Raw genomic sequence first — 18,829 nt, 5'->3', positions numbered from 1 at the left:
GATCCATACAGTCTTGTTCTGCAACACATATACAACATCTAGAGACCATATCATACTCATTTCTTTTCATAACTTCATCATCCACATATAATTGGTGCTGAATTTTCCATATGTTGCTTGCAATGCTTGGGTGAAGAAATGGTTTCCAGATGAAAGAAGGCCTGTTTACTTTTGGCTCGTTTAACCTGATTCTTTCCACAACTGCTGAAGTAGAAAATTTGCATTTAACATCACCATTCCATACCATTTTGTCCATTCCTCCACTCATTTCAGGCAATGATGTGTTAGCAAAATAAAAGTAAGCTCTTCAGGAATGCACCAGTTCTTGCCAGTTAACAAATCTTGAAGCTTCATACTTAAATTTTCTTTAACAAATGCATTTAGACCAATATCATTTATGAATGAAGCATTTCCTACCCATATGTCAAACCAAACTAAATTTTTTGAACCATCTCCATTGCACAACCTAATATCATCTTGTAATGAGCTTAAAGCTCATTTTAGACCTGGCCATACAGTAGGTTATCTCCAATTTGAAATCCATTGACCATTCTTGTCAGTGTATTTTGCTAAGAAAAACATAGCCCATTCTTCTTGTGAATTCAATATCTTCCACATCATTTTCATGAGTAAAGCTTTATTAACTGTCTCTAACCTTCTTACCCCAGACCTCCTTCATTAAAAGGTGTACAAACTTTTCTCCATGCTAATGTTTTGAATTTTCTTATTTCACTATCTCCAGACCACAAAAAATCCCTGATAATCTTTTCACATATCTTAATTACTGAAGCTGGCCATTTGTAAATTTTCATATTGTATAAAGGAATGCTACTTGGAATTGATTTTATTAGTATTATTTTATCTTGAAAAGACAGTAATCTCCCCTTCCAAGTAGCTAGTTGCTCTGAATCATCTCCATCATAGGCCAGACCATTGAAACAGTTACTCTGCCATGTGCAAGAATCACCCCTAAGTATTTATCAGGAAATTTAGAAATATCCATATGAACCCTTCCACTAATTTTTGGTTTTTTATCTTGAGACACTCAATCAACAAAGCATTTAATTTTGGCTCTATTAATAATTTTCCCAGAACTAGCTTGATATTCATCTAGTAATGTATTAAGTTGATCAAGCTCTTCTTATTGCCATTGCAGAACACAAATACATCATCTGCAAAAAATAAATGAGTTGGATGTATACCTTTTCTCACCACCATTGGCACTGTTTTGCCAGATTGCACCAAATGAGATAGATTTCTGCTAAGAACATCTTCCATCAATATAAACAACATAGGAGAAAGTGAATCTCCTTGCCTTAAGCCCCTTCCCACTAAGACGAATCCACATGGCCCACCATTTACCATCATAACTTTTTTGCTGAATGAAGAATAGTCATTAACCATCTGCACCAAGAATCAGAGAAGCAAAATTTGAGCAATATTTTAGTTAGGAAATCCCAGCTAACTGCATCATATGCCTGAGATATATCTAGCTTGAGTCCTACATTTTCTCCTCTTCTTTTCCTTTTCATTTCATTCACCATTTCTGAAGCTAATAGCACTTGTTCATGAATACTTCTCCCCTTAATATAAGTTGTTTGTTGAGGAGAGACAAGTTTTTCCATTAAGGTACTCATTCTTGTTGTGATTAATTTGGTGATGACTTTGAAGCTGACATTGCTCAAGCCAATGGGTCTGAACTGTGAAGCAGTTTTAGCACCTTGACATTTTGGTAACAGAACTAAAAAACTAGAATTTAAGCCCTTAGAAATGAATTGTCTGGACCAGCAAAATTGGATAGCAGCTACTATGTCTTGTTGAATAATACCCCAACATGTCTTATAAAATATACCTGAGAATCCATCTGGACCAGGAGAGCTATCTGGATCCATTTCAAAGGCAATTTTTTTAATTTCCTCTTCATTGGGAATTACATCAAGCATTCTTTGATCTTCTGCAGTAATTGAATGTGGAATGACATTAAGTAATTCTTCAACAATCTTAACTTCTTTATGTGCAAATCTTTTCTCACAAAAATCAACTAATTCAGTTGAAATTTTTTCTTGATCAGTTATGACAATGCCTTTAGCATCTTCCAGTTTACTAATTTGACTGAAAGTTTGCCTTATCTTCAAATTTGTGTGAAAAAACTAGTATTAGCAGCTCCTTCCTTAACCCATGTAGTTCTAGATTTTTGCTTCATAAGAGTGTTGTATTGCACTTCTCTGCTGGAATACTCATTTTCTGCTGCTACTAATGCAGTAACATAAATTGAAGAGAAAGTTGGAGGAAGAGCTCATAAGAATCTTCCATTCAGACCATAAGAATCTTCTTTGTGTAACTCCAACATGTGCATGAACTCCAGAGATTAATGTATCACCAACACTTACTGTAATCGATTGACTTGAAATTGATATGACCTGGGGAGTTTAAATGCTTTTTGGTTCTGCTATTCAAACTAATGATGGACTAAATTAGGGGTGTACATCGGGCCGGGCAGGCCAGCCCAAGCCTGATTGTAGCACGGGTCGGGCCAGACGGGCTTGAATTCCTTACTACCCATTAAGTTTAACAGGCCGGGCCGGGTAGTAGCAAAAATTTAATTCCCATGGACGGTCCATACCCGTGAAATAATACAGGCCAGGCCAGGTCGGGCCAGGCCAGGTCGGGCCGGGAAGGCCTCGGGCCTAAGAGATGGTTCAAAAATTAAAAAAAGAATTTAATTTAGCTTTTTTTTAGCTTGATGAATTATGATACATCTCTAACTCGTTCAAATGGTAGTTCAAGCAATTCATATTCATTACTGTGGAATGTAAGTCAAAATTTTCTTCAATCTCAATAATTTTTCTAGTGAAATCCATCACACTGCTAGAAAACTTTATTTCATGTTATCGGACAGTCAGGCCGGGTAAATAAACAAGCTACCAGGCAGGCAAACAGTCCGGGCTCCAATTTTTGAAAATATACCCGGGTCCGCCCACTTATAATTATTGAGCAGGCCGGGTAATCCCATGACAGGCTGTCGGGCGCCCATGGGCTCTTTCGGAACCGGGCGGTACACAGCAGGCCGCAGGCTACCGGGTATTTTGTACACCCCTAGACTAAATTGGTTAACTAAAGACCACAACTTGTCTTGAGCCCTAGATCTCCTAAGGCCCCTTATATTCCAAAATAATATCTTCATTGTTTGGGTGGAGGGATTTTGGTACCCCCTTCCCTGGATTTTTCCTGAAGTTATACTTGACAGGAACATGTTTACTGACCTTGCTTTGCCCAGGACTGCTATTTGAAGAGCTTGCATTATTGTCCTTTTTGCCTCCTGAATCAGCATCACTAGCAGTTGAAGTTACCATTTCCTTGTTAACAATTTTGTCCCATGATGTTATTGGAATGGTTTCCTCAGTTACTTTTCCTGAACTTCCATTTACAAATTTAACAACACTGTTTTGCAAAGAATTTTGCTCTACTACTTCACAAATATTTGAAAAATCCATTATAACAGATTCTTCTTCTATTACTGATTCATCAGTATTGAGTTTGTTGAACCTACTAGGAGTTACAATTACTTCCTCCACATGTGACTTACTGTAAGGAGTAACATTAATTGTATGAACTATAGCCTTTTATTCTCTTTCAGAACTATCACATATATCAAAAGGAACTCTAGCTGGTGTAGATTTATTGACTTCCTGAAATTTTTTAACTGAATTGGATCCTTTATTTTTATTTTTCTCCACGTAGCATTCAGTTACTAAATGCCCCACAATTCCACAAGTAGCACAAATTTTAGGACAATCAGGAATCAGAATATCTTGAAAAAAACCTCCAAACTTAGTATTGATCCAAATTTTGCTAGGAATCGATTGAGCGAAGTCCATCTCAACCAAAACATTAGCATAGTATCCAACTTCACATTTTTCTGTTGCAGTATCAATTTTAATTGGATCCCCTAATTCTTTGCAGATGGTGAATAAGATTTTTTCCTTCCAGAATTCAAGACCCAAACTAGGAAAACGTACCCATACTTGAGCTTTTGAGGTTCTCTGATATGCTGGACGAAAGTTTGAAACCCAATTTCTAACTCTTAGTACTTGACTGAGAACTTCCCATTCACCAGCTTTGATGTAGTTTCGATCTAATTCATTATCCAGTTTAATGGTGAAAAAACCTTTTCCCAAAGGTATAAGTTTACAATCACCAACCAATTTCCATTGATGTCTTAAGATAATAGCTGCATCAACAAATTAAGTTTTCTGTAGTTGTAATCTACCGATGAGGGAAAATTTCCAAGGATTTAATCCTTCCTCAAATAAATCATCAGGCAAATTAATCGAAGGAATTTTTTTCGAAACTTCTTCATTACTAATATTAGATGTATCTGGATTCATTTTACAGTTAATTGAAGTGGTCTTAGGACTATTATTCATCGATCCACACCACTCAATCACCAGTAATCATTGAAAGTGCAGAAAAATTAACGAAAATTCACCTGAATTAATGAAGAAGACGTTCGGAAATCTAGGTTTGAGAAGAAAATTTTCGCCGAGTCAATCGTCGATTCTCACAGCGTGACTCCCCCTGTATTTGTAGTGCCGAGTTGTCTATATTAATTTACAATTTTGAACTTCAATTTCACTCGAAAACTTTTTCAATTTTGTTTTGTATTTTAGCATTTAGCTTGGGTAACAGTAAGTGGTTTCGGTTAAATAAAAGGTAGGTTATATTGCGGATATAGTAAGTCAGTAACAGTAAGTGTTGACGAAACAGTCAAGGGGAGTTGTTATAAAAATTCACAAACTTCAAGGGTGGTGTACATAGTTAGTTTAACAATACTCGTATCTCTTAAGATTAAGATATTTTGAGTTTGGTTTGATTGTACAACTGCTTCGTCTCAGTTTTGACTTTATTTTCTTCCTCAGAATTCAATTTTCCTTTCTCTTTCGAATTCTAGTTTTCTCAAACAGAGCTCTCACCTACCCAGACTTTCTCCTTTAAAAAAATAAAAAATACACTGAAACCTAATCTTCTATAAAACCTATGAACTAGCAGCACTAGTATAGAAATTGACTAGAATTCAGATACCAAAAATGGCTACTGAGTCCTCAGATCCTGAACAGCCCAGGCTATCATTTTTCGGAAAGGTATGAATGATACTTTCATTTAATTTCAGTTTCTTTCTCTCTTTCTTTTTGGCTTAACTTTTCTCTCTCAGTTTTTGGCATTAACATCAGATTCTAAAACTGGGTTTTGGGTTGTTGTTATTATCTTGTAATTTGTGGAATTCTGTAGTCAGATAAGTCCACAGATGAGATCGACAATGCAAGAGAAACACTTCTTAATGGGGATCATTCTTTGGAGAGTTACTCTGTTCTGTCAGCAATCCCACCGTCAGTATATTTCAATTTTATGTTTTCTTAGTTATTATTGCTTAGTTAAGTAAAATACGTACCCACGGAAAAATACTTTATTTTAACTTGGATAAAATTGTTAGGTTTTTCTTCCCAGCGATTGGGGGATTGTTGTATGGCTATGACATCGGTGCTACATCTGGAGCCACAATTTCTTTGGAGGTATTGTAAAATTTGAGCTTTGAAATCAATTTACTATTTCGATAGGTTGTTTGAGCTTTGCATTTCATGAAATGTTATAATATATGCAAATCGATAACATCCTAGTAGAAAATAGTGTGAATAATTAGTATAAAGTCTTTATCAAATGACTAAATATATCCCTTGTTCTATTGTACTAAATTTCTTAATAATTCTGGTTCTTTGCAGTCAGCTACACTGAGCGGGACCTCATGGTATAATTTGTCATCTGTGGAGATTGGGCTCGTTGTGAGTTCTTAACTCATCTTTGATTTGTCTTGCTACGTATTCACGGCGTTTTAAGCTAAATGGTTTTGAAATAGTTTCACCTTTGTGTGTATATTTCATTTTTTTTATTCCCATTTTGGTGTTTACATGGTTATAGGTCAGCGGTTCATTGTATGGGGCCTTGATTGGTTCTATCTTGGCTTTTACCATCGCTGACTTCCTAGGTTTGTTCTTCTTGCACATTAAGAGATTATATGATCTAGTGCATTGCGTGGTGAAACCTAAATCAGAAAATTTATTTTTGAAGGAAGACGAAGGGAGTTGATTACGTCCTCTTTGCTTTATCTTGTTGGAGCTCTAGTAACAGCAGTTGCACCCAACTTTGCGATTTTGGTGATCGGACGCGTAGTATATGGTATGGGAATTGGACTGGTAAGTAACTATCCTATTCCTATCAAACCTTTTATTGTGCACAGCGTCTTGATTTGTGGTGTTTCCAAGTGCACATACACAATAAGGACAAAGTGATTAACTGCGTTAGAAAATCTCACCATAGTTCTCTAGGTCCAAGAGACTGCGTGTAGCAGTGTTCCACAGTTTCTGTAGTAAACTTGTTTCTTGCCAGAGTTTTTGATTTCCTGCTATGCTTTTAGGCAATGCACGCTGCTCCAATGTACATTGCTGAGACTGCACCAAGTCAGATACGAGGACGACTGATTTCTCTTAAAGAGCTCTTTATAGTTCTAGGAATGCTTGTAAGTTCTTCACATTTCTACCCTTGTTGTTTATTATTGTGGAAGTGGAAGTGTTAGTTACAAAATACATTCCGAGGTAGTTGATGAGTAGTTATTATGTCTGGTATAATACCCCACGCAATGTTGTGGTTTCTGCAAACTTCTACATCAATTTCTGTATGTGATAAAACCTTGAACTTGTAAATACTGGGTTTCATCTTTCTTGCAGTTAGGTTATACAGTTGGCAGTCTGGAAATTGATATAGTTGCAGGATGGCGTTATATGTATGCTACTAGTATTCCTGTATCTTTGCTTATGGGAATTGGAATGTGGTGGTTGCCTCCATCACCACGATGGTTGTTATTATGCGCCATACAAGGGAAGGGAAATACAGAGGAGGCAAGACAAACTGCAATATGTTGTTTGTGCCGGCTGAGGGGTGAAACCATTGGTGATTCAGCTCCAGAACAAGTAGATGAAATGCTGAATGAGCTTTCTTATGTTGAAGGAGAAAAGGAGTCCTCATTCAGGGATATCTTTGAAGGAAAATGCTTGAAAGCACTTACTATTGGTGCTGGATTGGTTTTGTTCCAGCAGGTATTATCATTAACCCAATGTTCTGTAATTTTAAAAGCCTAATTGTTCGATAATATACATTGTATGACTCTCACATGGCAGATCACAGGGCAACCAAGTGTGTTATATTATGCTGCAACAATTCTCAAGGTAAACTACATGTGTATGACTTTGTATTGTTACTTAATTCTTTTCTCGTAAAATAGTCCGTGTTAACAGAAGCACTGGTCCACCTTCATCCTTTAATCTTTCTTCTCTTTTTTAATTATTTTGCAGAGTGCAGGGTTTTCTGCTGCATCTGATGCTACCCGGGTCTCAATTCTTCTAGGTTTACTGAAGGTGGGTCTTATTTCTTTGTTTTAGATGAATCTAATTTGCCCATCACCTAATTCTCAACCATGAAACCTAGTTTTTACACAAAGAGGATGGTCTTCACGTAGTAAAATTGCTCAAACAAGTAACTGGACATGACAGAGAAATTGCAACATATCTATTCTAAGCCCCACCCTGGTACCAGTTCTATTTGTGCAATGCATTCAATTATACGAGTAACTATTGATGTATCGTACGTACCCAACTTCTGAAAGCCTTAATTTTCTTCTCTTTTGTAGTTGATAATGACTGGAGTAGCGGTCCTTGTGGTGGATAAACTTGGGCGAAGACCTTTACTTCTTGGCGGTGTCAGCGGCATTGTAAGTTGTACATACTACTTTCGTTTAATGCATTAGCTCCTACTAAACGCCAATGATACTTAAGGCATGAAATCTGTGGTTAGGGGTTTCGTCATTCGCTGACTAAATAGTATTTTGGTTATTATTGCAGGCAGTTTCTTTGTTCTTACTTGCATCATATTACACTTTCTTGAATAATGCACCATTCATTGCTGTTTGTGCCCTATTGCTGTATGTTGGATGTTATCAGGTATGAAAGACTTTGTTTTAGACATTTTGTTTCAAAGTGTCCTCTTGTGTTATATGCTTCGGCTTTTTATCTACATTTAGTTTTAATTCTGTAACAAGCCTTGTCTAATTCTGCAGCTATCCTTTGGACCCATTGGCTGGTTAATGATTTCGGAGATTTTCCCATTGCGTCTTAGAGGACGTGGATTAAGTATCGCAGTTCTTGTGAACTTTGCTTCAAATGCACTAGTCACGTTCGCTTTCTCTCCAGTTGAGGTACTTATCTCATCTTTCTGATGCTGTTTCTTTTTCATAGTTCTTAATAACTTGTTTCTAAACACCGGAGCAGTTAGTTTGTAACAACAACCTGAGTTGATAGAAGTAATAAGGTCATGATATTTCACCATTGACCATTTGCTTCTTATTAACTTCAGACTGTTTGAATACTTTGAATCATATTGAAAAGTCTGTTGGTAGTAAATGGTGAACTGAACGATTCATTATATTATTAGATAACAGAATAACCCATTTGTTGATCAACTGTATATCTGACTGTAGCATTTACAGTCAGATTCACTGGAATCCTCTGTATTCTTTAAAAATCTTATAATTCACTGTTAAACAGAAGAGCTGATGTGTGTTGGTTGTGGATTTTATTTGCAGACATTGATTGGGGCCGGAATGCTGTTTGTTGTATTTGGGGTGATAGCTCTACTGGCCCTCGTCTTCATATACTTCATTGTGCCAGAAACTAAGGGGCTGACACTTGAGGAAATAGAGGCCAAGATTCTGTAAAAGCAATTTCATCATTCTTCATGTTGATGTGATAGTTTCTCACTTATATTAGAACTATCTGTAGTTGACCAGCAATTCGCGGTAAGGCGGTGCACTTTAGACATCAGTTTCTTTTCGATATGGTCTTTTGCATATACAGTAGTTGTAAAACCATAAATTGAAATCCCTCTTCTGAAGCAAGGGTTCTGTAAAAGTAAATCATTTTGGAAGTACAGTTGTGAAGTTACAGAAGTTGCTGCAATTAATATCTATGTATTTTTGATAAGCAACATATATGTAAAGGAACTGCTGCATATTGATACCAAAGTTCGAGAAGGCTTAGACTTATCCTCGTTACTTAACACAATAATAGATGGCACACCCTTAAATTGATACAAGGTTATGAGGAGACTAATCCCAATACACAGTACAATTCTCTGAAAAGCTCTGCCTTTCTCTAAAGGGTTGCTCTGTTTTTATAGGCAAAGCCTGATATGGAAATATCGTACAGTGAACCCTCATATCTTTTCTGGTAAGTCTTCTGTCATTAGCCTGTACTGTTACAGCTGGGATTATTTAGGCAACCTCGAACCATCTTCCGAGGGCAGTTCACTTGTGCCGCATCATCGTTGATGGTGATCTCGGCTTGATGTGTCATCGTCGATGGTGGCTTCGGCTGGACATCACCGAAGCCCTCATTCTGGTGTCTTCGGCTTCTGACCAAATCCATGTGTTTACATTAGCCCCTTGACTGTTTTGTCAAGATTTGAAGGCTTGGCAATCACTCACAGTTCATGAGAAAGTGTACCTTCAGAATTATTAATCCGACAGACTTTCGTCCTCTTGTCTTCTTGAAGCCCCTTTTTGGTCATAGCTTCGGATCTAGATATACATCGACCGAAGCCCCTTTGCTCTTACTCTTTCTTCCTCCTTATTTCCTTCGGGATAATTAACCGACATAAAGTTCTAATTGGCAACTGCTGCTCACGATATTTCATGTTGTTCTTTCTTTTGATTGTATTTATTTTGGACTGGTCTTCTCAGGCCCCCTTCCTATTATCATTGGGGTGGTTATGCTAGCCCCTTGGCAGTTTGCCGAATGTTCACTTATAGACCATGGTTATGTGTTTTGTCTCTTCGGGTCCCACTCCCAAACCCAAAAGCCCCTGGTGTAGATTTTGATCTATCCGTTTCGTCGCATCCGATGATGATATCAAGATATGGTCCTAAGTTTCTCGTAGATCTCTATGGTGGAGCAATCAGAGACTTACGGAATGGCGCTTCAGGCGAAGGTTTCCCCCGAGGTGTTGGAGCGCACTCATCAGCTTTTTCTTGAGGTAGATATGGAATGTGTGGCGGCACGTCGGTCTTTGGATGAGGCTCGTGTTTTTCTGGAAAAGGTGGACCAAGCTATTGCCCGATCCTGTGATACCTAATCGCAGGGTTCTGTTGGAGTTGCAATCTTATTGTCTTTTCCCTTTTAGCTTTTGTTGTTAGCCATAATTAGGTTCACTAATTACTGCAATTAATCGTCTTCTTCTCTTTTCCTTCCTATAAATGGAACTGGTTTCCTTGTTTTGTTGTAGTTACTCCCTTTCTTTCTTTCATTAACAATGTCTCGTATTCGTTTGATTCTGAAAATTGTTCGACTTGAACAACTTTCTCGGGTTCTTCCCATTGTCTTTGACCATCTTGGGTCCCGACATGATCATTGGGACACTCTTGTGGTTAATTCTGAACGCCTGATGGATGAGGCTCGGGACGAGGGTCCTTGCTGCCTCCCTTGTTTTTTGTTTATTACCGCTATTACAAGGCTCAGCGCTTGATGGCATTCTTTCGTGTGCTTTCTGCATTGTGCGGGATGGATACAGTCAAGGCTGCATTGGATCAAGCTCGGGAAGAGCTTCGTTTGTTACCTTAGTACTCTGTCACCTTCTCGTATGACATATATGTAATATGTATATATATATATACATATATATTTGGGCTCCTTGATTTGGATATGTAAATGTGGATAGCTCTCCCCTGGTGCTGTCATTTCGTGGTTTGTAGTTAGTATTATTGTATTTGTAATGATGACTATCAATGCGATTTCCAGACTTTGTTTTTGTCCGTTGCATTTTTGTGTTATAGTCTTCCCATCGGATGTGATGGTATCTCTATCGTGGGGTTTTATGTCTAAGGCAAATTCTGTATATGCCTTATCGGGTTAAGTTTTATCCTTAGCGGAATGAAAAATCACGAAGGTATTTCATACCTTGTTGTGAGGAGAGAAAAGAGTGGGGGAGGTATGTGTTTTATATCCGTTTGTCCTCTCCTTTGTTTATGTTGCTCCATCTGTGCGAATTGATTGTGTATTGTACTCCTCACGTCCGGTATTTGTCTGCATACCTTTTGTGGGGTCATGTTCTTCCTAGAAGGAATTCTCAGCTGGCAGTTTTGGGTTCTATCCCTATGCCTTTTTTGGTGAATCGATTCCTAACACGTATTTGTATCATGTTATTCTTATTTTGGAATTAATTAAAACCAAGAATGACTTGTGCCATTGGAAGAGTCATTTTTTTATTTGTAAAACAAGATATATTAAAGTAGAAGGTTTTCCGAAGTAACATCCTTATGTTGGACAGTGCATACAGTTGTTGTATTGGATGTGCTAGTGAATTTCACTTGAGCATGAAATTTTTTCAACCAGATTCCATTGATTTTGGCAGTGGCGGAACTAGACATTGGATATGGGGATGGCTGAAGCTTTTTTCAGGGCTTGTTTAAGAATAAAACTCATAGACTAATTGTGGTCCAACTTAAAAAAGGCTTTGAAAAAAATGACTTTTTCTCTTGTTAGGGCTGGCTTAAGCTAGCCCTAGTCACAAGGTAGTTCCGCCCCTGGATTTTGGGATTTCGCTTCCCTTTGATTTTGGAGCCTTCAGCGTGCTCGAGTTTGTAGTATCCAGTCCCTCCTACTTTGCGGATTCGAAAAGGCCCCTCCCAGTTTGGTGCGAATTTTACCGCACTGTCTTTTCTTTAGACATGTGGGGCTATAGCGAGTACCAAGTCTCCTTTTTCAATGTGCCTTTCTTTAACGTGTTGATTATAGGATCTTGCTAGTCGATCTCGATATTGTTGAGATCGTTTTTCATCTGTGTCTGGGATTTCATCTATCATGTCGAGTGATCGGATGCGCTGACTATCCAAGTCGACCCCACTGGCTGTTTAATATACTTTCCCCTACTGAAACTGTAATGTAAAGGGGTCATAAATGCCCGATTTCGGCCATTCTATCTTCTTCCGAGAAAGTGATTTTCTTTGGGAAATGCTTCTTAATGTATTTGTGTGGATCTTCTCCCGAAAAGATATTTAACATATGCATATATGCCATTTCCTGTTGATACTTGGTAAACTTGATTTCTCGAAAGAATTTAGAAAAGATTTGTCCATAGTTAGGGCTGCACAAGACCCGCCCACGATACCCAAACCCACCCGTACCCGCTAAGTCCGTGGGTTTTTAATTCATACCCGTCCGTTATGGGTGCGGGGTTGGTTATAAAAAAAAAACCGCTGTCTGTGGGTGCGAGGTTGGTTTAAGCTAATACCCGCCCATACCCGCCCAAAAAACCCGCAGATTATATACCATTAGATAAAACTAATCCTAATCGTCCATTATGAAACCCTAATACTAGTAGATAGGATAACTGATAACCCTCATTCACTTTCTACACTCTTCTCTCTGTTCGGCCTCTCCTCTTCTTCCTCCTCAGTTCTTCTTCTTCACCTACGAACGACAATTACCAGAAATCTTCACCAGAAATCGACAACAACAACTTCGAATCTTCACCAGAAATCGACAACAATCGAAAAATCAACAGATTCAACACTTAATCTTCATCTGTGAACTTCCTAGATATGAATATTTTGGGGGTTTTGGTTTTTTTTTCTCACTTAATCAAGGAGAATAGAAGTTACTCTAAATACTTGAATATAAAGCGGGTTTAAACCCGTTTAAACCCATACCCGCCCAACCCGTAGCGGGCGGGTAACAAAACCCGCCCGCTGTTTGTGGGTGCGGGGTTGGTTATGAAAAAAAAAACCGCAGTATGTGGGTGCGAGGTTGGTTTTAGCTTATACCCGCCCATACCCGCCCATGTGCAGCCCTATCCATACTCTTCACGTACAGCTCTATCTTCCGGATCCCCTCCTTCCTCGGCTCTAAATGGAGATCCTACTTCGGGTTCCGCTTCGGTATCCATGGGGTCGAATCCTTGTCTTTTCCGTTGGTGTTCTAATGAAGCTACCTAGGGCTGTTCATGATCGGTTTTGGTTCGGTTTCTATCCAAACCGAAATCAATATTATCGGTTTCTAAAAATCTAAACCAAACCAATCCATTAACCATTGGTTCGGTATCTAAATGGTTCCAGCCGGTTTCGGTTTGTCCCAGTGGTTTTTGGTTAACCAATAGTTATGTCAAACGATTCAAACAAAAAAAAAAAGATACCCAAATTTACAGATAAAAAAATCGTAGCTGCCGATAGTATTGGTTTACACAAATTTACAGACAAAATAAATAAATAAAAAAATATCAAGAATAGTTAAAGTTTACTCTAAATATAGAGATCAAAAGAAGATATATAATATATCTTAATTTAGTTACTGATACACAAAAAAGAATGAAGAAAGGAAGAAGAAAGTCGAGTAGCAGCAGTGACTGCTGTAGTTAGTGGTGGAGAAGGGAGGCGACTGAGAGAAGGAGAAAGAGAAAGAGGGAAAATATCATACTGAAATATTAGATTTAGGGTTTCTATATATCCTCTAAATCAATGGTTAGAATCTAATACTTGTTAATCAAGGTAGAAATTAAGTTTAAAAATTAATCGGTTTTCCGATGGTTTTTGGTTCGGTTTTAGAGGTCACACCAAACCAAAACCAACACTATCGGTTTTCCACTTTCTACACCATAACCAATCCATTAGTAAATGGTTCGGTTTGGTTTTTTCATAATTGGTCTGGTTCGGTCCGGTTCCAGCGGAAAACCGAAACCATGTTCAGCCCTAAAGCTACCTGACTCGATTTAGTGATAAGATGGTCGATTAGCATATGCGTCTTGGTTTTGGACACACGATTGCGTGGCGTACCCGAATCCATGATTCTGGGTTTATGTAGTGGTATTGAGGATTAGTCCCCAATGAAGTCGCTAAATGTAAACACCCTTAAATTGATACAAGTTTATGAGGAGACTAATCCCAATACACAGTACAATTCTCTGAAAAGCTCTCTCTCTGAAGGATTGCTCTGCTTATATAGGCAAAGCCTGATATGGAAATACCGTACACGTGTACCCTAATATCATTTCTAGTAAGTCTTCTATCATTATCCGTACACGTGTACTATTACAGCTGTGGTTATTTAGGCAACCACTAATCATCTTCCGATGGCAACCCACATGTGCCACGTCATCGTTAATGGTGATATCGGCTTGACGCGTCATCGTCAATGGTAGCTTCGGCCCATTCTGGTGTCTTCGGATTCTGACCAAACCCATGTGTTTACAGTTCGTCATATGTAAGTGCGGTGTATTACAGTTATAAAGCTCATTATAACGGTAACGTCTACCATTCTGATACCTAATCTGAATATTATGGTCCCGGTAAACTGTGTATACGACTAGTCTAGTAAAAGAGTAATTTACGGATATTTTCCATCTATATCCTTATGTATGAAATTATCGTGTGGTTCTTTTTTAGGAGGTCGCAAGACTATTTGATCCAGCGGGAAAAGGCGTTTCCTGTTTGGTTCATAATTATTTAAAAATATAAAATGAACAAAATAATCTTTCCGTATTATTTTAATATTAATTTTCGTAACTTTTCTATTTCCATAATTATTTTTGCTCATGCTCTCTGATGAACTCTGAACCCTAATTAGTAATTCGGGGTATGAAAAATGTTCGGGACGGCAAAAGAATGTGTATTATTTAGATTTTTAAAATTCTTTTATGACGAATAAGTGGCACAGTGGTATAAGTCTTAGTTATCAAGCGTAAACCAAGTGTGTTCCAATCCCTATTTGGAAATTGTTTGGAAAAATTGAGGGATGAAAGGTTAATGAGCGTTGGGCTTAATGTGTAACTAATAAAAAAGGTTCGCTAGCTAATGGGCTTAGTAATTAGTGGGCTGACTTAAAGTGATGGATTTCTGTACGGGACGGAAAATACGTGAGTTTGTCGGGAAGCTCAGAAAGTTCCCGTACTCAGGTCGGACTTTCATTTGAACGACCGTATAGTGTGCCGACTGGTACGTAAAAATTTGAGAATGATTTGCAAATCATTGGTCGAATTGCTAACTAGGCTCTAAACTTCCTACTTATTTCTTTTGTAGGAGTTCATTTTGTTTGATTAACTATCATGTGTTTGGTAATGCTTTTTATAGATTCGAGTTCATTCGAAAAAATGAACTCTGTTTTTTGTTCATAATACCACCAAATCAAGTCTGAAAACATAGTTCATTCTTTCAAACGAACACCTAATCAAAGTTCATTATTATGAACAAAAATCAGAGTTCATTCTTTCAAAATGAACACTCAATCTTTGCTCATCATTATGAACAAAAATCAGAGTTCATTCGTCAAAATAAACACCCAATCAAAGTTCATTATTATGAACAAAAATCAGAGTTCATTCGTTAAAATGAACACCCAATCAAAAACAAACTAATTCAAACCTAGAACAGGGTTTATTCCTTAAAATGAACACACAAAAAATAAAGTGTTCGTCAATTCACGATATAAAACCGAATTCATTTTTTGACATGAACACACAACAAAAATCCATAAAAAACATGTTCATTCTTTCGAATGAACACTTAGTAATTCAAGATCTAAAACAGAGTCTATTCTTTAACATGAACACACAACAAAAATCAGAGTTCATTTTTTCGAATGAACGTCAAAAAAAAAATATCTAAAAATAGAGTTAATTCTTTTAATCTTCATCATCTTCAACAACAACAATAGTAGCAGAGAAGAAGAACACAAAAATCTTCATCATCAAAAACCTAGAAAAACGGAAGAAGCAGAAGAAGAATTATTTTCATCATCGTCTTCTTCATCATCTTCATAAGCCAAAGAGAGGAGAGAGACAACAAAACTTAAAATGATTCCCTTCTCTCTTAACAATTGAGTATATATATGGTCCCAAAAGGGTATTTCTGTCACTAGCAAAAGACAATTACATCATCCATGACGTCGTCCCTCGTGGGTATTGTCCACCTCTAGGACCAAACAACAATATATATTTTTTAAAAAGATCAAACAGACATTTGACTAAGTCAATAGGACCAAACTAACTTTATTATATTATTTCTAGGACTATATGATAGTTTCTAGAATAATAAAAAAAACTCCAGACTTAAAAAACATCTCTCAAACTATAATATAATATTTGTAAGTTTTATATTATTGTGAAGCTTTCACAAGACATACACAACTTCGCATAAAGTGGCCATGTTGTGAATTCATCAAAATAATACTCCCTTCGTTCCAATTTAGATGATGTTTTAGGAGTTTTCACGCAGATTAAGAAATGGAGAGAGATATAAAAAAATCTATCTATGCCCTTGAGAAAAGTCTTCAAACATTAATTGCTATTAGTGTATTTAAAAATAAACTTATGGTTCCAAGACAAATTGTGAGGGTATTGTTGGTAGTTTTGTGGGAAAAATATAAAAACTATGAAGTAATGTGGAACAAAAAAATAACCCTAAACACTCATATTAAGTGGAACGGAGGGAGTAGCATTTGTTTGTTACATCGCCATTGGCGTCCTGATGTAAGAGAGAGCCCATAGACCTAAGCCCATAAGGCCGAACTTACAATTCCTAAATATAAATTAATTAGATGTACACCTTGTTGTATTATTGGTGTCAGAGCAACTGCAATGGACGAGTAAACCCAAATTTTCAGTCGAGTGGGCTGGCGTAGTGGGACGGACCATCGATCAAAATTTGATCAAAGAGTAAAATCCAGACCAAATTTGGTCTGCGATCAAGACCAAATCCAAATATAGTCGGGCGTTGATATAATCTCCGCCATTCATCGGGCGTTGATATAATCTCCGCCATTCATCGGGCGTTGATATAATGTCCGCTACACAAGGGGCGTTGATATAATGTACGCCTGAAACGGGGCGTTGATATAATGTACGCCCGATGGGGCGTTGGTAAAGACAACGCGCGAAATGGGACGTTCATATACTTAACGCCCCACTTTCACAATTTATAAAACTTGCATGGGGCGGGCTTTATACCTCCGCCCCTTTTTTTTTTTTTTTGTTTCTGAAGCGTATACTATACCAACGCCCCACTCGCGCGTTATTTTTACCAACGCCCCATTCGGGCGTTATCTTTACCAACGCCTGATCCCAGACGTAATGTTTATCAACGCGCGACCAAATATATTCTTTTCCCACTACGCCACATGACGGACTAAATCCAAATTTGGTCTTTTTTTTTAGTCTTTGGTTATACTCGTATCACTGTGGACGCTCTTAAGTGACCATATATCCTACACATGGTGGAATGCATGTTGTCACCTGTAATTCCTGGTGTAATCAAAGTCGTACACCTAATTGTCATGTTTTCCATTTAAAAACGGAAACTTCTAGACAACGCCAAATACACATGGATTTAGGACATGGTTGTCATTTTCATATTTGACAGGGAGGGAAAAGAAAGAAGTCCCCTAGTTGAAAATTTTAATTAATACCACCACTTATTTTGTCAAATGCAATATTTCTGTCTTAAACTCAAGCATTTTCCTGTTAATATATGTATATGAGTTGGTGTTGAGTTTCTCACACATGCTCTCTTGTTTTTACTAATTTGAATGAACATGATTGATTTCTAGATCGTTTAGATGGTTACTGAACTAATCGAATAATTAGATTAATGCTAATAGTGAGTTGAGAGAATTTATAAACAAGTAGAAAATGGGAGACCTTTCAAAGAGTTGAGCAATTGCGTGTAAATAAAACACTAATAAGCAAAAGTTTTCTCTAAAGATCTTGACGTTAGGTTCAACCTAAATTCATAAAATGTTAAGCATTCGAATGATTTATATCTTGAGTGTGTTTCTTTTTTGTGGTTCAAGAGGATGAAATCTAATAGTAGAGCACTTCCTTATCCGGTGATATTAGAAGTTTTTGGGATAGTAACAACACTTGTCACTATTCCTGCGATCATGGAGAATGGGTGATTGATAAAAGATAGATGAATATGGTAGTTTAATGATTGTTTAGCAATGACGAAGGATTTCTTGAACATAGTTCTCCTTATTGTTTGATCTTAATTACTTCAATTGCTTTGTTAAAGTGTTTTGCTTAAAATGTTTTACAAAACCCTCGTATGCCACGTTTTAATAATTAGATGTGTACTATTCTCCGTGTGAACTACTTATATTGCTATTATATTTCTTATTAGTAGAATGTAGAATAAGTGATTTAATTTGTGAGCAAACGACACTCAGCATAAGTATGTTCCTAAAACATACTCCTTCTGGTTCTGGAAAAGAGATACTATCACTTTTTCATTTTAGCTTAAAAATAAGCCAAACTGAAAAAGTGATAGTATTTCTTTTCCAAAAATGGAGGAAGATCATTTCCTAAGTTGAACTTTTGTTATTTAGTTTTAAACAAATGTTTGATGTTGCATGGGTCCATAAGTAAACTTCGCCCGAATTCGAAATAAGGAGTCTAAACTAATGGTACATATAGAGAACACGTACGCCCACCCCCCATTACAAAATTAACAAATTACCAAAATCAACATTCAATCGGGACTCTTACGTCCATGCATTAAGGAAACACATTTGATATTCGTAGAGTTGCACTTGCATAGTAATAGTAATCAAGAATAATGAAATCCTTTATTTGATTTGGGAGAGGCGCACATATTTTTGGTTTATGGACGTGGAAGTCTATGTTGGTAATTGTAACGGCCCTACTTTCCATTTAACCCCAGTCGATGATTAAATAGAAAATATGT

At 37.2% G+C, this 18,829-nt stretch overlaps 2 protein-coding genes across 2 annotated transcripts; one reads left to right on the top strand and one right to left on the bottom strand.

The window, feature by feature from the left end:
* Positions 1 to 264: 264 nt before the first annotated feature.
* LOC113305705 lies at positions 265 to 3,494 on the bottom strand. Its single transcript, XM_026554719.1, has 5 exons — positions 3,264 to 3,494; positions 1,853 to 2,129; positions 1,467 to 1,720; positions 1,203 to 1,404; positions 265 to 413 (listed from the first exon to the last, which is right to left on the bottom strand). The coding sequence occupies exons 1-5, from the start codon at positions 3,492 to 3,494 to the stop codon at positions 265 to 267; spliced, it is 1,113 nt and encodes a 370-aa protein (XP_026410504.1).
* A 1,402-nt stretch (positions 3,495 to 4,896) lies between these two features.
* On the top strand, positions 4,897 to 9,148 carry LOC113301775 (D-xylose-proton symporter-like 2). Its single transcript, XM_026550591.1, has 14 exons — positions 4,897 to 5,141; positions 5,290 to 5,387; positions 5,492 to 5,570; positions 5,778 to 5,837; positions 5,974 to 6,040; positions 6,124 to 6,248; positions 6,470 to 6,571; positions 6,780 to 7,148; positions 7,230 to 7,277; positions 7,404 to 7,466; positions 7,739 to 7,819; positions 7,950 to 8,048; positions 8,165 to 8,302; positions 8,690 to 9,148. Exons 1-14 carry the CDS (start codon positions 5,088 to 5,090, stop codon positions 8,819 to 8,821), a joined length of 1,515 nt encoding a protein of 504 aa, XP_026406376.1. The 5' UTR covers positions 4,897 to 5,087; the 3' UTR covers positions 8,822 to 9,148.
* The last annotated feature ends 9,681 nt before the right edge of the window (positions 9,149 to 18,829 follow it).

The sequence above is a fragment of the Papaver somniferum genome, chromosome 8 (assembly GCF_003573695.1).
Source record: "Papaver somniferum cultivar HN1 chromosome 8, ASM357369v1, whole genome shotgun sequence".
NCBI classification, from domain to species: Eukaryota; Viridiplantae; Streptophyta; class Magnoliopsida; order Ranunculales; family Papaveraceae; genus Papaver; species Papaver somniferum.
The sequence above is the reverse complement of the archived record's forward strand: the minus strand, read 5'-3'. Positions and strand labels throughout refer to the sequence as shown.

Bases quoted from the DNA above. Each gene is read 5' to 3' on its own strand.
- LOC113305705 (XM_026554719.1), bottom strand. From the start codon at position 3,494: ATGGATTTTTCAAATATTTGTGAAGTAGTAGAGCAAAATTCTTTGCAA. The intron at 2,130-3,263 runs GTCAGTAAACAT...ACAAATTTGAAG, and splicing joins GCAGTCCTGGGCAAAGCAAG to ATAAGGCAAACTTTCAGTCA. The intron at 1,405-1,466 runs GTTAGCTGGGAT...TTCTTGGTGCAG, and splicing joins TATCTCAGGCATATGATGCA to ATGGTTAATGACTATTCTTC.
- LOC113301775 (XM_026550591.1), top strand. From the start codon at position 5,088: ATGGCTACTGAGTCCTCAGATCCTGAACAGCCCAGGCTATCATTTTTC. The intron at 6,572-6,779 runs GTAAGTTCTTCA...TCTTTCTTGCAG, and splicing joins TTATAGTTCTAGGAATGCTT to TTAGGTTATACAGTTGGCAG. The intron at 7,149-7,229 runs GTATTATCATTA...CTCACATGGCAG, and splicing joins GATTGGTTTTGTTCCAGCAG to ATCACAGGGCAACCAAGTGT.